Here is a 17,297-nt window from a genome sequence, read left to right as displayed (position 1 = left end):
CTTCCTTTTAAGCCTAGTTTTATGCTGCAATCTACCAGTTCTGGACTGATGCAGTGATCAAAGCCCCCCACTAGAACTCATCAATCCCATCAGCAGGGAGCACAACCCATCATCATTTTTTTGCTGTGTATTTAGACAGGCAAACTCTAAATGTGGCTTGAGAAGGGGTTTCACCCAAATCAAGTTACCCAAGCCATGCCAAACATTAAATGCCAAACAGGAATTTGCTGTTAGAGATAATGAAAAGCATTACCACAGTAATACAGTAGCAACAGTCTACTTTGGAAAAACAAAACCAGAACAAGCAACAGGGACTACAGTAGTGTGGAAGCCCCTCAGGGGAGGCTGTTGATGATCACACTCAACAGCAGAAGTGGCTACACATCAGAGACAAGTACAAAACAATTCCTACAAGTTCAATTAAATGTTCAGGTGTCCTTCAGGAAGGAGGCTCTTCACAGAAGAGAATAATTAAACTCTTGCTTCACTCGACCTTGGCTATCACCAAGGCTATCAAGATGCTTCCCTGCTGATAAAGCCAAGGGCACACTCACACTTCCTTCTCCAGAACCCTGCAGATCAGTTTGACTCCTGAGCTTTTCTTCTATCACCTCCACAAATAGTTTTATTTTCGGGAAGAGCTGTCCCATTGGATGCCAATTCTGTGGTTGTTTGCAGCAACCACCCTGGGGCAGAGCTCAGCCTGCAGCACCCAGGGGTGCAGTGGTGCCACAGAGCCAGGAGGGTGTCAGAACTCAGGGATCCAGGAATGTGAGCTCTGGCAAGTGTAAGAGCTGGCATTATCCTGGAATTAGCTTTCTGTAACTTGAAAGACTGGTTAAACAAGGTCTCCATTAAATGCTCACATCAAATATACTCAGAGGACACAGATTACTCAAAAGTACTATGCAATTTTTTTAAAACCAGAAAAAAAAGAGTCCTCAATTTCTCTGGCCAAAATTAAATGTAGAAGGTAATTTCTCATGCTAAGCAGTGCTGCAGACTTTAGATCTTGAAGATGGTGATATAAATTGGTGCTGGAATAGCATGCCATTTTTCCCCATAGCATTTTTCCTGAAATGCTGCCTCAATACCACTTGGCATGCTTTCAATCAATGCTCTAAAAATTAAGTGCCTTGTTCTCGTTTACATTTCCAGCACAAGGAAGCCTTGATGTAATGTATGAGCAGGCATTAACTATTTATTCACTTTAAGCTGACAAATGCAAAGGACATAAGGACCTACTGGCTCTTTCTGACCACTTTTCCTCATCCATCAGATCCCTACAACTTCACAGATCTGTCAAGCAGCCACGCTACAGAGGGGCTGCAGTAAATCAGAACGAGCCCCTGTGCCTACACAAGCACTAATTATCTTGATTTTCCTCCCTTTTAGCATCAGCATGTCAGTGAAGTTTCTCACTGTTATGAAAGCAGTGGATGAACTGCACTCATTGTGGGATTTCATGCAAGATTAAAAATACAGATATTAATCTTTCAAAAGATTTGAAAAATAAGTCTCAGCAGCACAAGCTTCTGCTTTTAACACACCTTAATTATTTAGGCAATGTACTGGCAAAACACATCATGGGCTGCAGCATCCAGCAGCAGCCAAAACAGCACTGCAGCTACAACTGCCCAAAGAAGAGATCAGGAGCTGTGGTCAGTGCACATCTGGAGACTCAGCCCCACCTCACCTCAACAGCAGCTTTCCACAAAGAAACATTTTCAATGAGATCATCAGATGACAGAGGGGTCAAGCCAGCTTAAGCCAGGTAAATATTTAAATGCAATCACAGCATCACTTTGTGGAAGAAAAGATGGACACTACCACACACTCAGCTGAGCTGGAAAAGTGCATCTTAACAGAGAGTTCTATCAGAAGGACCCAGGGCCTCTCAAGTGAAGTGTTTGGGATGGCTCCACCTCACTGCACAGATGTGGAGCTCCTGAAAGTGAAGCACCTCATTGTTATGATGCCAGTAAGGATTCCAGTTAATTTTCCATGTAGCTCTGCATCCCTGATTAAAATAAAGGTTCACAACACCAGACCATGGGGTCTGTACAGAATTTCTGGGGGGCTCTGTGTGCCATCCTTCTCCCTGCCACACTGGGAAGTTCATGTCTGACCCGGAAACTCCTCTGCAGGAAGGACAGCTGCCAGGACCTCTCTCTCCAGCCTGGCACCCTGTACCTCAGCAAGGCTTCTCCCAGAGCCCAGGCACAGATCTCAGCCCCTTGGGCAGCTGCCCCTGTGCTCCTGCACTGCTGCAGTCTCACCATGGCTGCTGAGGCCACTGCTCCTCTCTACAAGAACTGCCACAGCTTTGCTACTCCACTGGATCTTATTTCAGGCTACATGTGCACCCAGAATGTTTGACCCTGCTGGTTCAGCAAGGACCTTTCCCAACCCACCTCGAGCAGCCCATCTCTGGGAGAGATGCACACTCTGGATGGACATGGCTGTTCTGGGAGAGATGCACACTCTGGACACAGTTGCCCTGGGAGAGATGCACACTCTGGACACAGCTGCTCTGAAGAGATGCACACTCTGGACACAGCAATTCTGGGAGAGATGCACACTCTGGACACAGCTGCCCCGAAGAGATGCACACTCTGGACACAGCTGCTCTGGGAGAGATGCACACTCTGGACACAGCTGCTCTGGAGAGATGCACACTCTGGACACAGCTGCTCTGGAGAGATGCACACTCTGGGCACAGCTGCTCTGGGAGAGATGCACACTCTGGGCACAGCTATTCTGGGAGAGATGCACACTCTGGACACAGCTGCTCTGAAGAGATGCACACTCTGGACACAGCTGTTCTGGAGAGATGCACACTCTGGACACAGCTGCTCTGGAGAGATGCACACTCTGGGCACAGCTGCTCTGGAGAGATGCACACTCTGGGCACAGCTGCTCTGGAGAGATGCACACTCTGGGCACAGCTGTTCTGGCAGAGATGCACACTCTGGACACAGCTGCTCTGGAGAGATGCACACTCTGGACACAGCTGCTCTGGAGAGATGCACACTCTGGACACAGCTGCTCTGGCAGAGATGCACACTCTGGACACAGCTGCTCTGGGAGAGATGCACACTCTGGACACAGCTGCTCTGGGAGAGATGCACACTCTGGACACAGCTGCTCTGGGAGAGATGCACACTCTGGACACAGCTGCTCTGGAGAGATGCACACTCTGGACACAGCTGCTCTGGCAGAGATGCACACTCTGGACACAGCTGCTCTGAAGAGATGCACACTCTGGACACAGCTGCTCTAGAAGAGATGCACACTCTGGACACAGCTGCTCTGGAGAGATGCACACTCTGGACACAGCTGCTCTGGCAGAGATGCACACTCTGGACACAGCTGCTCTGGGAGAGATGCACACTCTGGACACAGCTGTTCCTCAGCAGCTCAGAGGCTCCTCTGCCTTCCCACATTGGGAAGTTTTCCCTGTTCCTCAAAAGCCTTCAGGAACCAGGAGCAGCTTTGCTGTTGGCAAGGTATCAGGAAATTCCCGATTTCACAGGATTACAGCACACATCCCATTGCCCCTGGCCACCCAGACACAACTGTGGGGACACCACAGCCTGGACCACCATCCCTGGGCTGCTCCTAGCCAAGAGCTGCACTTCACTAATCCCTGCTGCAATCCTTACAAGGCTCAGGGAAGTTTTGGTGTCACAGCACAACCACAGAACCTCTGCAAGCTGTTACCCCCCTCAGCATTGTCCTGAGGTATTAAGGAATAAACCCATCCAAAGGTGTACTCACTGATATGAGTGCTGAGTGGTCATTACAAAAATAAAGCTTTTTTTAAAAAAAGCAATTCATTTTAATCTTCTAAGCGCCAAGATTAAATTTCTTTTTTTAGCCTTAGTGTCAATTATGAGTATGAATAGCCCCATTCAGTTCCAGAATCATCCCAAGTACTGTACACACTTAATCTAAACAAAGGGGATGACAAATTGTGTCAGTGTTATTCTGCAGCACTGAACTTCAAGAAGTCCAAACCTTGAAATCCTTTAGGAACTTAGAAAGTGGCTGACTAATCCTGTAACCACAAAGACAAGTTATCTCACTGCTATTCTTTTTTTCAGTAACTGAATTACAAACCAAGCAAAAAGGTCAGCCTGTCTGGACAAGCAAGCAGAAAAAAAAAAAGTGCAAAAAAAGGAGTTTGCTTTTAAAAAGCACTTGCTTGCCAGAGGTTTGATTAAATAAAAACAGCACTTCCCTAAGTGATTATGATTTAATTTTCTTAAGTAAGAGTACAATGATACCTCTGAACATGCTAAAATAAATCATGTTATTAGGCCATGAGCATCTGGCTAGCTGCACAACTCAGCTATAAAGTACAGAGCTGGCCAGCATGGGGTTTTTTTTTAAAAAGAGCAATCTGTCAGAAAATGCTGATTCCTTTAAATAAAGCATTTTTTTTTATTAATCTGAAAAGTTTAACTGATTTCTTCTAGGAAAACTCCACAAAGGAGCTTCCTTCCAGTTCCTTCACCCCTCTCTCCCTTCCTCCTAAGGGCTCTACTTGCTGAAGGATTATCAATTGATTTCTTCATTCAGCATTACTTATCTTGAATAAAAACAACTGAAGAAGTAAGAACACCTGAACTGTGATTAATTCATACAATATTTCTCAGTATGAAACACAAATGTAACTAAAGTGGTAACCAATCAATTAACACTAAATCAGTACTTGAATACAGCCTTGATTAATGATGTGGAGTAAGAAGCATCATTAACATATCTGAAGACATCACACACTCAGATCTGCAAGGCTTAAAACACAGTTTCAGTTTCAAAGGCTCAAGACTACATCATTCATGGCAAGTAGCCATTATAGCTTTAAATAACTTGGGCCTATTTATCTTAAGAGCATTAAACTTTATTCAACACACATTTTTGAGTCTTAGTCTCCCATTTTAGTCCCAGCTCCAGGAGAGCTGCTGAAAGGGGTTTGCTTTCAGGAAGACCCCACATTTTCTACCCAAAAATGAGGATTATTGCAAAACCTTGGTCAAATGCTGCTCTGCCTCCCCTGTTTCACTAAGGGAAAGGAGGAAACAGCTGCAACTGGAAGGCAAAGAAGACAGGAGGGAGAATTACAAGCTTTCTGAGGAAAGACTGAATTACAGAGCTTTCCAGGGCATTCTGGAAAAATTAATAGCAGCATGTTCCATGCAATTGTCTTTAAAACCAGGAGCATGTGTTTAATATTTAAGAGGCAAATATTTTTGGGACAATCCTCAAGTGAACCATCTCCACAAAATCCATCTCAAATTAACCTGCACAATTCACTCTGAGAGGTTTCCCCAGCTGTTCACTATTACTTGGGTATCCATTTATAATGAACCTGCATGATGGCAGGACACAAAAGAAGGAATTAAACACTTCATTTCTGAATAATATTCCTTTCAGACTGTATGAGTCTGTATGTATTAAGCTGCTCTTTCTCCCTCTTCCTGAAGGTCAAAGCTTTGATTATGAATCATGGAATGGTTTGGGTTGGAAGGGACCTTAAAGCTCACCCAGTGCCACCCCTGCCATGGCAGGGACACCTTCACTGTCCCAGGCTGCTCCAGCCCCATCCTTGGGCACTTCAGGGATCCAGGGGTGCCACAGCTGCTCTGGGCACCCTGTGCCAGGGCACCAGCACCCTCACAGGGAAGGATTTCACCCCAGGATCTGATCTAAGACACCCAGAGGTTACACACACACCAGTCAGGCTGGCAATAAGCAAAGCCTCGATGTTTTACAGGTTTTACAGCAACACAAGAAGAGGCTGCACAGGGTCAGATGCACCAGGTCCAGCAGTCAGAGCTGAGATAACTTTGCTCCTCTCAGTTCACAGTTTCAGGCATTTGTCCAGATGAGACCCTGCTCACTGGGAAGTGTTCACAGAGGTCTGATGGAGGCTTCATCCCCTGGCTTTTCCAGCTGGTCCAGACTCCATCCCCCAGGAGGAATGCACAGCAGCTGTGACAGACCCTCCATGCAGAGTGTCTCCAAAAGGAGCCCTTTTTGCTACAGATGACAAAAACCTGGACAAGCTTGTCTTTTTAAGCTACATTACCCTTTACAAACATTTGCACTGACAGATGAGCTGGAAGAAGATTTCAGAAGCATTTCAAATAGATCTTGTTTCAGCAGCAGTGTTCTTTCTTTAAGGAAGATGCTGTGCCAAGAACACATCCAGCCCTGAAAACAGATCTCAAGGCATAACAAGGCTCAAACAGGTTTTCTGAAGAATTCAGTGTGGTCAGAGAGTATTTTTCCAGCATCACACCTTCAATTCCTCTCCCCTTTCTCCCAAAGCAGAAATGCATGTTGCAGCCTGACCTTAACCATGCAGCAGCAGTGGAACAAACCCAATAATCAGGATGAAGTTCTTTTAGTTACTTAGTTCATCTGCAAAACTTTCAGTCAATGTCTTAGCAGATTAAATCTACAGTAGGCAAGGGGCCTCCAAGATAGCCCAGGATGTTGAATTTACAAGTCTGAGTACTCTGATATGAGGTTGATTTCAGGTTACATTATTTCAGTCTCCATTAAGGGCTATGACCTAAGAAACAAACTACAGCAACTCATTTTACTTCCCACTCACTGCAAGTTTCATCTAAAAGCCTCATGTCACAGAAAGCCTGCTATATACAAAAATATAGCAAAAAATGAGAATTTGACAGCAAGTTGTGGCAGTAAGTGCTTTGCAATCAATGTCAGTTTGCACCAAAGTGAAAGCAGGTGGTGAGCAATGACCCTGTTACCAAATGGAAGAGCAGGAATCTATTCTCTTCCCCAGCAGAGACACATCTCTGAAACACCTTTTTCAATTTTAAATATTGCTAACAAATTTTAAAACCAAATGTGGTGTATTCTTTTGTTGTTGTTGTTGCTCTAAAGGGAATTTGGAAAGGTTTATAAAACCTGTGTACACAGAACTTGCTGTGAATCACGCTGGTGGTTTGACACAGCCATGAACTATGAAGTTTGCAGTGAGTGTTTGCCTCATGCAATATTACACAAGATTCAAGACCACTTAAACAATAAAACAGAGAAGCAAGCTGCTCCTGGGCTTATTTTTACAAAGATTGTTTGACTACAAGGTGACAAAATGAACCATTTGTCCTTAATAAAGGTGTCACAAGTTAAAAGTATTTTCTGGGAAGAACATACTAAATATGCTGGAAAGGTAATGTTTAAAAGAGAAATAAACAATTAACAGAGCTTTAAAAATTCTTGGCAGATGGCTGAAGAGAAAGAAAAAAAAGGAAATCCATTCAAGGAATGTCAGTGTTATGAATCAAGACAGGTGACATTTAAAACCAATGAATAAAACATCAGGAAAACCTGTCTCTTTTTATAAATCATACTTCACAGTGGAACTACATCTAGGTAATACACTTCAAGATCCTCCTCAATAAGCAGGACATACCATGGAGATACAATTCAGGTTTTGAAAGTTAATAATTGTCTGTCCTGGACTGCCTCCTGTTGTGAGTAGTTCCTCTCCCTCCCACAAAAAAAAAATTTAAAATTGTAGCCTTAATGTTATCCTACATTTTCTTACTCTCCCAAAATAAATCTTTATTGTAGATCCAGCACAGCAGAAACAAGTATCTCAAGTTTTCTTGCTTTCCAACTAGGAATCTGCCCTAGTTCCAAAGGGCCTAGACAGAGATATCAATCATCCATCCCAGACCTGGCTTTATCTCTCAAACTGATGAATGCCCCACCAAATAAGTTCACTTTATGTTCTAAGTAAGACTATTGGAAGAAATCAGTGCCTGAGAAGTAATTTTTATTCCAGTCACCACTGGGAAAAAGGAGAGTTCATGATAGATGAAGGGAAGAAACACTTGGACAGAGAAATCCCTGAAGATTCACTCAAAGTGTTTGGCTTAGTCTTCGAAAAATGTTATTGAAAAATGTTCACTTGAACCAAACTTTTTTATTCTTCTACACAAAACTATACCTATTCAGATGAATTTTTTGAACAATCAATTTTAATTCATCACACAAGGGTCAGAGAAACTCGCTCTCTTAGAAAATAAAGAATGTAATCTAAGTTTTGTAATATTTCAGTAGGAGTTGGAAGATTATATGATTTTCAGTAATGCCATTTAAATGACCTACAAAGGTGCACACTCTAATACAGCTTTTTCTGTTCCTGTCCAAGCAGACAGGCTTTTTGGTGTCTCAGTAACCAACTCAAATTACTCACCTGAGTCATTTGGCTGGGAGAAAGGAGGAACAGAAAGATTAGTGCAGAGCCTGCATCTGACACCTTTACCAAGCTGCTTAAAAGGCAGAAGTAAAAAGAAGATAAACCTGAGAGGATCACAGCAATGTCAGGAAGCACTATCAAATGATAAATTATAAAAAGTCACACCCCAGCAGGTTTCCCATACAATGCAAGTACTCCTAGCATCTGTCTTAACCCTTTTCCTCAGCATGCCTTCCTCCTACTGCTAGCAAAGACCCAAAGACCAGTTCCAACAAAATAAGACCCAATTATTCAGTCTGCCATCATTTTCAAAGCTGGCAACTGCACAGAAAATACTCTCAAGTTTTTAATCGATTGAACTTCTAAAAGGACAAAAGGTAGTAAAGCTATAAAGCATCAATATTAGATTGCTAACAAATGCTATCCAAATGGATGTTCAGAGAAACCAAAGACGTTGAATGTTCCAGGTACTGGCAGACAACGAGCTGCTCACAAGACAAATGACACCTTCACAGACAGAATGCAATAAATTAGAGACTCTGGTCATTGTAAGGCAGCGTGTGTTTACTGTTATTGATAAGCAATAAATCACCTGCCCTCCAACAGTTCCTCCCTATAAATCACTTCCAGTGAAAGAAACAGATGGTTCCAGTATGAGCCATTCTTCAGCAGAGCTGGGAGAGGGAATGAGCTGTGCTGAGCCATGGCCATGATAACTGCAGTTGTTGCACAGGGTGTAGGGGAGCAGCAGGAGCTGCAGTTGTTGCACAGTGCAGGGGAGCAGCAGTTCCTGCAGTTGTTGCAGAGGGGAGCAGCAGGAGCTGCAGTCCCTGCACCCAAAATTCCAGCTGTGAGTGTGGCTGGGTGGTGCTGGGCTGGGCAGCACCTGGTGCTCCAGGGGCACCCTCAGGGCACCTCCCTGGCCTGGATCCCAGCCCACTGCCATCCCTCATGGCTGGACCCTCCCTGCCTGGACCACACCTGACAAGCAGATTCTATCTGTGGGCACTGCCAGCCTGCTGTCTGCCCATAAAACACAGAATAAAACACATATAAAATACATACCATGATCCTAGTGCTCTGGCAGCCTGGCTCTGCTCAGCTTTCCATACACTTTTCAGTGACTTTGATTTCTTTCTATCACACCAATACCTAACTTGTGTAACTGGAAGGAAACAGATTCATGTTCACTTTTCACTGCAAACAAACAGCCTCTTGTTCAGGCTAAACAAGCTGAAGACACCATTAGACCAAAACACTTTACATTTTTGCTGGTAAAGATAACCAGAAGTGGGTTTGCATATTTATTTATTTTAAAAATCTGTTTCCATCTAATGTTTTAAACTACTAAGTAAAAGCACAGAAATGAGGATGTGGATAATAACAGAATATCTCAGGTGAGATCAGCATTATGATACACTGTCACCAGTGAACAGAAAATTTTATTTTTCTTTACTACTTCAAGAAAAGAATTATAGCTTCACTCAGGAAAAAGGAAGGTTTGCTTTTATCTACATTATACTTGTAAAAAAAGAAAAATCTAAGCAGTAGCTCTTAAAAGCCCTGGCTAGAAGCTGCTTACAGACACACAGAGAAAATATCACAGTTCCCTATCAAATAATTATAAATGGACATACAGTTATTCAGCTATTTGAAGGAGACAGCAGTTGTGATACCAACTCTTGTAATGCAGGTAATTTAAGAGCTCCAAAAGATGAAAACATACTTTTAGAAACTGGACTTAATTAAATTTTAAGTGTTTTCTTGATGTTTTGCTTCAAGCACTCGTCAGACCATTGCTTTGTCTCTCATCTGAAGAAACTACAATTCCAAGTGTGAAATAGGTTTGTACTGTCCAGTCCTTTGTCCCACTGAGCCAGCATCCAACTCCTACAGCTTCCAGCTCCAAGGAGCCCTGGGCAGGGCTCAGGGTGAGCAAACAGAACCAGAGACCACAGTAAGGGGTGCACAGACATTTCTGAAATGAAGAGGTCTCATTTCAACACTGGTCTGCTTTAAGGAGCACACTCCACAGAGAAGTCACACATGGACAGCAAATTGTGACCTGAGCACTTTGGAATCAACAGGTCAAACACTGGAAAGAGATCTAGAGGTGGGGGAAGAGCTGGGTGTGATCCCACAACTCCTGCACCTCCTGAACTCCTGCTCTGCCCATCCCTGGCAGGCAGATTGTGGAGACCAGAACTGCTGCTCTACCTGTGCCTTGCAGCCCTGAAAGAAGTGACAGCTGATGAGCTCTTCTTGCATCCTTCCTCCCAATTAGAGGCAATTAACACCTCCTGCTCATCCTTCTTTATTTTGCCCTGGAAAAATTTCATAATCCACAGCTCTAGTGCTTGCAGGACAGCCCTGCCCAGCAGCAGAGGAACAGATGACACTGTGCACTGAGAAGTGATGAAGGCTGTTTTGGAATCCAGGGAAAACACAGCAATCTTTCCTGTCCAAAGGAATTCCCATCAGCAGGCAGCGAGACGCTGCTCAGAGGGAGCTGAAAGATGAGCTAACACAGAGAATGGCACACATGGACACAGAGTGAAACCCAGCTTCCCTCCCAGCAGACTGCAGGGGGTGGCACTGCCACCAAAGCCACCTTGCACAGCAATCTGACAAACCAGCCACCTCTACTCCTTCCATTCTGCAAAGCATAACTTCCTCAAGGGTTGTATGCTAGCTTTATTTTTCTAAGGACAGAAGCTCTGCTCCAAAGTGTTTCTGCCTCAGTGAGAGACCCTGTGAATGCAGATCCTCTTCACTGAGCCAAGGAGAGAGCAGGATGGACCCACATCAGGGCTGTTGGTAACTGCAGGATGGGAAAGGTCTGACTCACCAAGACCCTGCAGGTGGAAGCAAATCACACTTCTTAGGAAAGAGAAACAAGCCTTGATTCTGGTTATCCTCCCTTCCAGAGGCAGCAGGATGGAGACTGCCAGTCAGAAAACAAGGAGGTCCTGCAGGGGAATGGCACAGCCCAGCTCCTCCTGAGCTCTGCCAGGGCAGCACACACTCAGCCAGGTGTCTGTACCAGCCCAGCTCTCCACAGGCAAGGAATGTTGGCAGATACACAGGGGCTGGACTCAAGGAAAGCCCTGGAGCAAACAGCTCCAATTCCATCAAGTCCTGATGTCCTGCAGCACTCTTGCCCCAATCTCTGTTAGAAGTTCATGTCCTACTTGACTTCACATCCAAACAAGCCCCCAGGATAGCAAAAGTTCACTGATAAATGAAAAAACTATGACTTAGAATGACAGCAAAACCTAAGCTCAGCACTACAGGTATTCAAAAAAACCCTGCAGTTACATAATAATGGCAAAATGTGAGACTGGGGCCCAAGTGCCACTGATTTTTGCCTGTGGAACCAGACTCATGAAATAAAATGGAAAATATTTCAGTGTTGTCACAGCTCCCATAGGCCAGGAGTGGCTGGCACCTGCTAATTTGCTAACAAAACAAGCTTTCAATAAAAGGATTACTGATGTAATACAAAATATTCATGACTGACTGATCCACAAATATGGGTTTGGCAACACTGAGGGGCTTTCAAGCAGAGCCAGAATAAAAACAAGTGATTCTGCTTTAGCCACAAGTGATGTTAGAATACTGACCTACTCAGAGCAGTTAAAAGGCTTTTAAAATAGGAATAAGTAAAGGATTTGTTGTGTCTAAGGGCAGGGAACACTACACAACTAATTTTCCTATAGGTTACAGTACTACTGAGAGATTAAAGTGCAAAAATGTAGGCCATTGTGTAAACAAATCTTCTAGCATTATTAAGTCTGTGCAACAGCATGTGACTAATGTTCACTGGCAAAATTAAATGCAACTACAAAAATGTTGAGATCTGATTATGGCAATTAGGAATTATCCATACAATGCAGCCTGCCCATTATCAGCCTACCCCTGCAGCAATCTCCTGCTGGAGTTTGTTATATTCTTCCTGAAAGCAAGAATTTTTCCCCCATAATTAGTATTTTTCTCCCCATGTTAAATAAATCATAATGTTGTTGAAAATATTGTTTGCAGTCAACCAGGGCTTAAAAGATCCTTGTTCAAACATGAGAGGGGATAAACATTAACAGCATCAGGCACTGACTAATCATTTAATAACAACTTCTACCTCAGAAATCCAAGGCTGGAAATACTTTTCTGGAAATACTCTGGATGAATGCCATCTCTGATCACAACCAGAACACAGCCAGAGCATCACATCTAGGAGGAATGGAGTTCATCACCTTTCAGAACAGGATCTCTGGGTTTTCAGCTCTGCAGTGGATGGGGTTGACTCAATCTAACCCTCATCTAATGTGACATTGCCATTGTGATATAAATAGTGTCTTATTTGCCTGCTTCAGAAGAACGATGTTAGTCAAGAAAAGGTCAAATGGTTTTGCCACAGGCAAAAAAAGAGCAAAAATCTTTTGTAATTTAATATTACCTTTTTTTTTTTGGAAGATTCCAGGTGCTAGTCACACAGGAGAGAGAGGAATACAGAAAATAAGAGAAGGCATATTTATCTAGTCTGCAGCAGCAGAAAGCAATAATATTTCAATCATTTCTTAAGGCCCAGAGGAACTAATATTTACCTGGCATCTCACTGATCACATCTCTACTTGGAATGCTGCAAACTGTGGAAAAAGGCTGCTCAAACCTGCCTACTTTGGCAATGCAGAAGTTTTAGCTGCAGGCAGGTCCAGGACAGATGTACTGAATACAACTGATTAATGCCTTTGTTTTTACTTATTCCACTTATTACATTGATGCTCTCAATTAATAAATCATTAATAAACATGGCTTTCACCCATAGATAGTCATCAAATCAATCAATTTTTAGCCAAATGGGAAAAAATACATGATTTTAAGTCTTTGACTACATTATACAACGTGAGCTTGCTATTAACCCTCAGATAAAAGCTATACAAACACCTACGTTATTTATTAAGGCTGCTTTCAAGCAATTTTCTCATCCTACAGGAAAAAAAATAGCTCTGTTCCAAAATTCACATGCAAGGCAGGCTGGTACATTCACACACAAATGAACTAGAGAAACACACAGAGCTGGGAAGTGAAATTTCTACAAATTCCTTCACAAAGGTGACCCAAAGGCCCAGTTATTGCTTGCTGTTATTGCTTCCAGCACAGTGGGAATCTGTGCACATGGCAGTACTGCAGTACTAATGGAAATCAGTAAACAGGGTCACACATGTCACAAGAGCTGCTTTTCATGTTGTAAAAATATTTGTGGGTCCTGCTGGCTGGGAAGGCAGCGCTGTGCTGGCTGGGTGTGCCCTGCACCTACAGCTCCCAGGGTGCCAGGGGAAATACACTGCTAAACTTGTTATCAACCACATTAGAAAGTAAAATAATTACAGCAAATTTCCCCCTGGGCCATCCTCTGCAGACTACAAAAGACTCTGAAGATACTCTGAAGCAGCCCATCCCTCCTGGGAAATGCCACTCATTGGAAAACAATTGTTTATCATTCAATTAAGGTACAGCACGAGGTGAATGAGATAAATGAAGTAGCTGACTCAACTGGAATCGTGTGCTGGGCCCAGGTCCTGTGAGACACAGGCAGCTTGAGGGTTATTTTTGCACAAAACACATTTATCATGGCTTTATGCCTCAAGACCAAAGATAACAGAGCACAAAGGGCTACAAGGGAGGCAATGCAAGAGGTGCCCTCAGCTGTTCTTTGCAGCCTGAAGAAGAAAATAAGAAAAGCAGGTAAAGCAAGATGGAGTTTTAGGGTGGAGGTTTCTTTCTTCTTCACCCTCTTCTTCATGGGTCTAGGTGGTACTTTTGTAATTGGACAGAAAAATCCGCATTGTGGGTCACGGGTGTTTGGTTATTGGGTTTAAAGTAAAAGTAATTTAGGTGTTCATTCCTAATTGGACAGATTGGCCCTTAAAAGGTCTTGGAGAGAGAAAGAGATACATTGCCATTCTTAGTTTGTTAGCAAGAAGGGCTGTAGAACTCACTGTAGTATAGATAAGAATTAATAAACATCTGAACATGAAATTCTGTCTCTCGAGCTTTTAATCCCGACTCTGGCAGAATAAAGAAGATAAAACATGATAAAGTGGTGCCCTGTGTGAGGAAGAAGCCAGTTCTGTCATTCAGTTTTGGAAGCCTTCTCCACACCCTCAGGTCAAAAGCAGTGCCCCCCTGGGGTCAGTGCCTGTCAGCACAGAAAATCAAAAATTCTCAGTAGCAAAGACAACAAAACAACAGCAGCACATCTGTACAGTCTACAGAAAGAGAATGAAAAGCCTCAGTTGTTATTCCAGCCTTGAAGGGAGGTACTCCTGGAGTCATGAACAGCAGAGGGATTTTGCTTTGCACACTCTGTGGAGTGAATATCACCAGCTCCTGCCAGGGTGACAACCCTGAACCACGGGCAGCACACAGAGAAAAAGCGCCTGCAGTGAAAGATCACCGCAGAAAAATGAGGAGGGAACAACGTTCAGCATCTTCTGGCTTTTTAAAATCAAACAGGAAATTTTACATCCTCACACACACACTAAATGAAATCAAATTTATGGACAATAGGTTTTTCTTAGAACTTCTGAAAAGTTTCTGAAACTTCTGAGCACGTCAGCCTTAGGAAGGAAGAATGAAAATAAGGATTTGGAAAGAGAAATGAAGGCAAGCTTGATGTTTGCATAATAAAACAAAATCCAGTGCCAAAGCTTGGAAAAAACCAAGGAAATTCAATAGTTCTAACAGTGCTCTTTGTCAAACACTACACATTGAGGATTTGCATTTTCCAACTGCCATCTGGATTTTTTTTTTTAATTTAAAATGCGTAAATGCATAATGGGGAACTAAAGCAAGACAGCCTATACCTTCATGTCCTCAGGCTTTTTTGTTCCTTTGTTTGCTTTTAAACAAGGAACATTTACAGATAATGACTGGCTATGATTACTGAGAAATACATAAAGAAAACGAGTTTTTCAAAATGCCCTATCCAAATGCATTAGCAATTAGAACCTCCTCAAGTTTCCATTAGTCTGTCAAAACAAGAAATAATCTCATGGCAGCTGACTAAAATTCTTAAAGATTGTCACACTGATTGAATTTCAAAGTATAGACTTACAAATTCGTAGTCTCCATCCTGTGGTACTTTCCAATCAGAAGAATTTTTTGTCTGGCCAGAAACATTCATCCCAAAGTTATTGATTTGATTCTCCTTCTCCTTCTGTTCAAAGTATTCAAGGAATGATGGTCTGGCTGGCTGCATCGTTTCATCCCTCCCTGGAAATATTAAAAATAAAAAAACAGTTGTTTTGAAAAATACAGTTTTGGTTATACAGCCCTACTTCATGCCCAAAAGTGATTTTGTTTTTTTAGCACACACTAAATCACACAGTACTGCTAAAGTACCTGCTAAAATACTATTTTCAGCAGCTTTTCCATCATAAAATGGACTGCACAGTGAGAAAAGTGGAGAAGCAAAGCTGAGAGCCCAGCACAGTGATTATAATGCTGGAGGCCCTGGCCTCTAGACTGCAATCCATCCCTGACAGCTCCCTCCAGGTAACCAACCTCATGCACTGACTGTCAGAACTGAACAGCTGCTGGCCAGACAGGCTGGGCTTTTTCACCCCAGCCAGCTCCCACTGCAGAAAAAGCAAGCTTCAAAAATAAACAGTGCTGGTTTACAAACAGAAACTCACCTTCACACTTTGTGAACAGGCTTTCAAGGACCACAAACACCTTATAAATACCACAAAATTTTCCTTGGGTAGAAATGGTCAAGTTTTCTGTATTGTTTGGATAGAAAAGCTTATTTAGCTTGCAAAACTTATTTTTTTTCTATTCTTATAAATAGTAGGTGTTCAAGTTTACGGCCCTAGTTTTCTTTTTGTACATTAAGCTCTTCTGAACCAACTTTCTTAGTGGAAGAAAGGCTGTGACTTAGACTCAAACAAGCCAAATACACAGATTAACCATTCAATTCCAGGCTGCAATTAAGAAACTTGGGGTAATAAGAAATGGGAGGGTGGCTTCATTTGTAGGGTGATGACAGCACAATAAGAGAGGATGGAAATGCTAATTCCCAACATAGACAGCAAAAAAACCAAAAAAAAAGAACCAAAACAGGAAGAAAACATGAAATTTAACTCCACAGCAAGTCAAGGTTACAAGGCTTCCAGCATCTCCAAGGGAAGATTCCTTCAGCAGTGCAACCAGCCGAGCACCAGATGCTGCCCAGGCTCTGCACTCTTACACTGGGCTGTTCTGAGTTTCAGCACAGATAATTACTTGAGAAGAGGCTCAGTCCAAACTAAGCACAGCAAATGTGCTTTAACAGGACCGTGAGAGCTGCAGACACAGCTCCAGGCTGCTCCCACTGCACTGCTCCTGGTAATGAAATGCTCCACCAGAACCTGAGAGCAAGCACTGTAACCCACTAAATGGTTTTGTTCTGTAACACAAGGTTCTCTAGGACAAGTTACTCATACTTGAAACATATGTTTTAGGTGATGCAGAAACCATAATTTTCAGAAAGCAGGATGAGGGCTGGAGTTAACAGAAAATGGCACCAGAACAAAGTCTGGACTGCGGAAATAAGTTCAGTGCTGAACGCCATAGGTTTGAAATAAATATAATCTGTCAGGCAGGCAACCAACCAAGAGTTTAGAGCTTCACACAAGCACACAGGGGATGTCCTGTGATGGGTTGGCAGGGTCTGTGTAATGCAGAGACTCTCCCACAAGAATCTGTACAGAAGGCAGGCTGTCATAAAACAGTCCTCTCTAAGGACATTCAGCAACGCTTTCCTCTTGAAAAAATATTAGCTGTTCAGGAAACTCATTAAGATTTAATCACAGAATATTATTCTTGCATATAAAATTGCCACCCAGTGATCCAGAACTTCTCTGGCAGACTCTATCTGAACCTCACAGAAGTGCATGAAGTCCTTGGTCAGCTACAAGATACTCTAGGAAATTATTTGTCTATAGACATGTTAAATACAGAACAAATTTCTACAAAGTATGGGAAATCTTGGCAGGATATTTGGGCTATGATA

General features: G+C 42.9%; 1 protein-coding gene across 2 annotated transcripts in view; it reads right to left on the bottom strand.

Annotated features, from left to right (window-relative positions):
- Positions 1–17,297, bottom strand: part of STK4 (serine/threonine kinase 4) — a 47,187-nt gene that overhangs the window by 8,138 nt on the left and 21,752 nt on the right. For both annotated transcript variants that reach the window (XM_033075004.1, XM_033075005.1), the window contains one exon: positions 15,360–15,517. In XM_033075004.1, coding sequence (XP_032930895.1) covers positions 15,360–15,517 — 158 coding nt within the window. The remainder of the gene's footprint in view (positions 1–15,359; positions 15,518–17,297) is intronic.

The sequence above is a fragment of the Catharus ustulatus genome, chromosome 17 (genome assembly GCF_009819885.2).
Source record: "Catharus ustulatus isolate bCatUst1 chromosome 17, bCatUst1.pri.v2, whole genome shotgun sequence".
In the NCBI taxonomy this organism is placed as follows: Eukaryota; Metazoa; Chordata; class Aves; order Passeriformes; family Turdidae; genus Catharus; species Catharus ustulatus.
The sequence above is the reverse complement of the archived record's forward strand: the minus strand, read 5'-3'. Positions and strand labels throughout refer to the sequence as shown.